A 980-nucleotide genomic window follows, 5' to 3' on the forward strand; every position below is an offset into this window, starting at 1 on the left:
CTTTCTGCCCTTTTGATATCACATCTTACCAGCTTAAAAGACTTTACCATGCTTACCAAGCTTGCAGGTTGATTCCTTCTGACAGTTTCCCAGCAGACTCTCACACCACTCTCTACACTTCTTTTGCATCAATTCTGCATTAACTGGCGGTATTAAATCCACCACGGTTCATCTGTATGCTTACTTGCTTCCCAAAAAGTGTTGTATAAACAATTCTGTACTGTTTTCACTCAAACATAATGCTTTCCAAGTTAACAACACTAGCCATGTGCAACTGCTTCACTCAAAGACTAAGTATAATGCATAGCACATAAACCCCATGTATTTATATACACACATAGGCACTTTCAGGCATATAGGTATACCTAAGCGTATATATAGCTATATATCTGCTTAGACAGATGTAATGCTAAGGGTGACAAATAGATATACTAGGAAATGCTTCGCAGTGATTCACAAGGCACAGTCTGAAACATGCAGACCATTTCCTTCACACCTTGGGATGCCACACAGGCACAGCTATGGTCTCTAGTTTGCAGCAAAGTGGAAGTGCCAGAAACAAACAGTTGTGCTTCCAGAAGAGCCTTCTCCTTTGCTCTTGGTTTCCACAACCCACGGGGCAGAGGGGATGTGCGAGCAACCACCACGGCCACAGTGTTACACACGCTCCCAGGCCACGAGGGCTCCTGCAAGTACCTGAAACCCTCCCGGTGGGGTGGATGTGGGCCCGCGGGGATGACAGCCCCCACCAGCGATGGATTTCTTACCAGTGAGGTCCAACGTCCTGTCCACGAAGACAACGGAGGCCTTGTTGGTGGCTGTCCTCCTCCTGTTCCTGGCTGGGGCGTAGCTTGCCAGCTCAGCGGCAACGACCCTGCTGAGGGCCCCCACGGCGAAGCTCTCCTCCCGCAGGCCCAGGGCGGTGAAGAGAGCGTCGAGGTCGCCCACCAGGGCCCGCACCGCCGCCCGCAGCTCGGCGG

General features: G+C 51.0%; 1 protein-coding gene across 1 annotated transcript in view; it reads right to left on the minus strand.

Annotated features, from left to right (window-relative positions):
• Positions 1-978, minus strand: part of SCFD2 (sec1 family domain containing 2) — a gene marked incomplete at its 5' end in the record, with an annotated part of 202,620 nt that extends 201,642 nt beyond the window's left edge. Inside the window, one exon of the mRNA XM_009642330.2 lies at positions 768-978. Coding sequence (XP_009640625.2) covers positions 768-978 — 211 coding nt within the window. The remainder of the gene's footprint in view (positions 1-767) is intronic.
• Positions 979-980: the final 2 nt, after the last annotated feature.

The sequence above is a fragment of the Egretta garzetta genome, unplaced genomic scaffold (assembly GCF_000687185.1).
Source record: "Egretta garzetta isolate BGI_Z169 unplaced genomic scaffold, ASM68718v1 scaffold557, whole genome shotgun sequence".
NCBI lineage: Eukaryota > Metazoa > Chordata > Aves > Pelecaniformes > Ardeidae > Egretta > Egretta garzetta.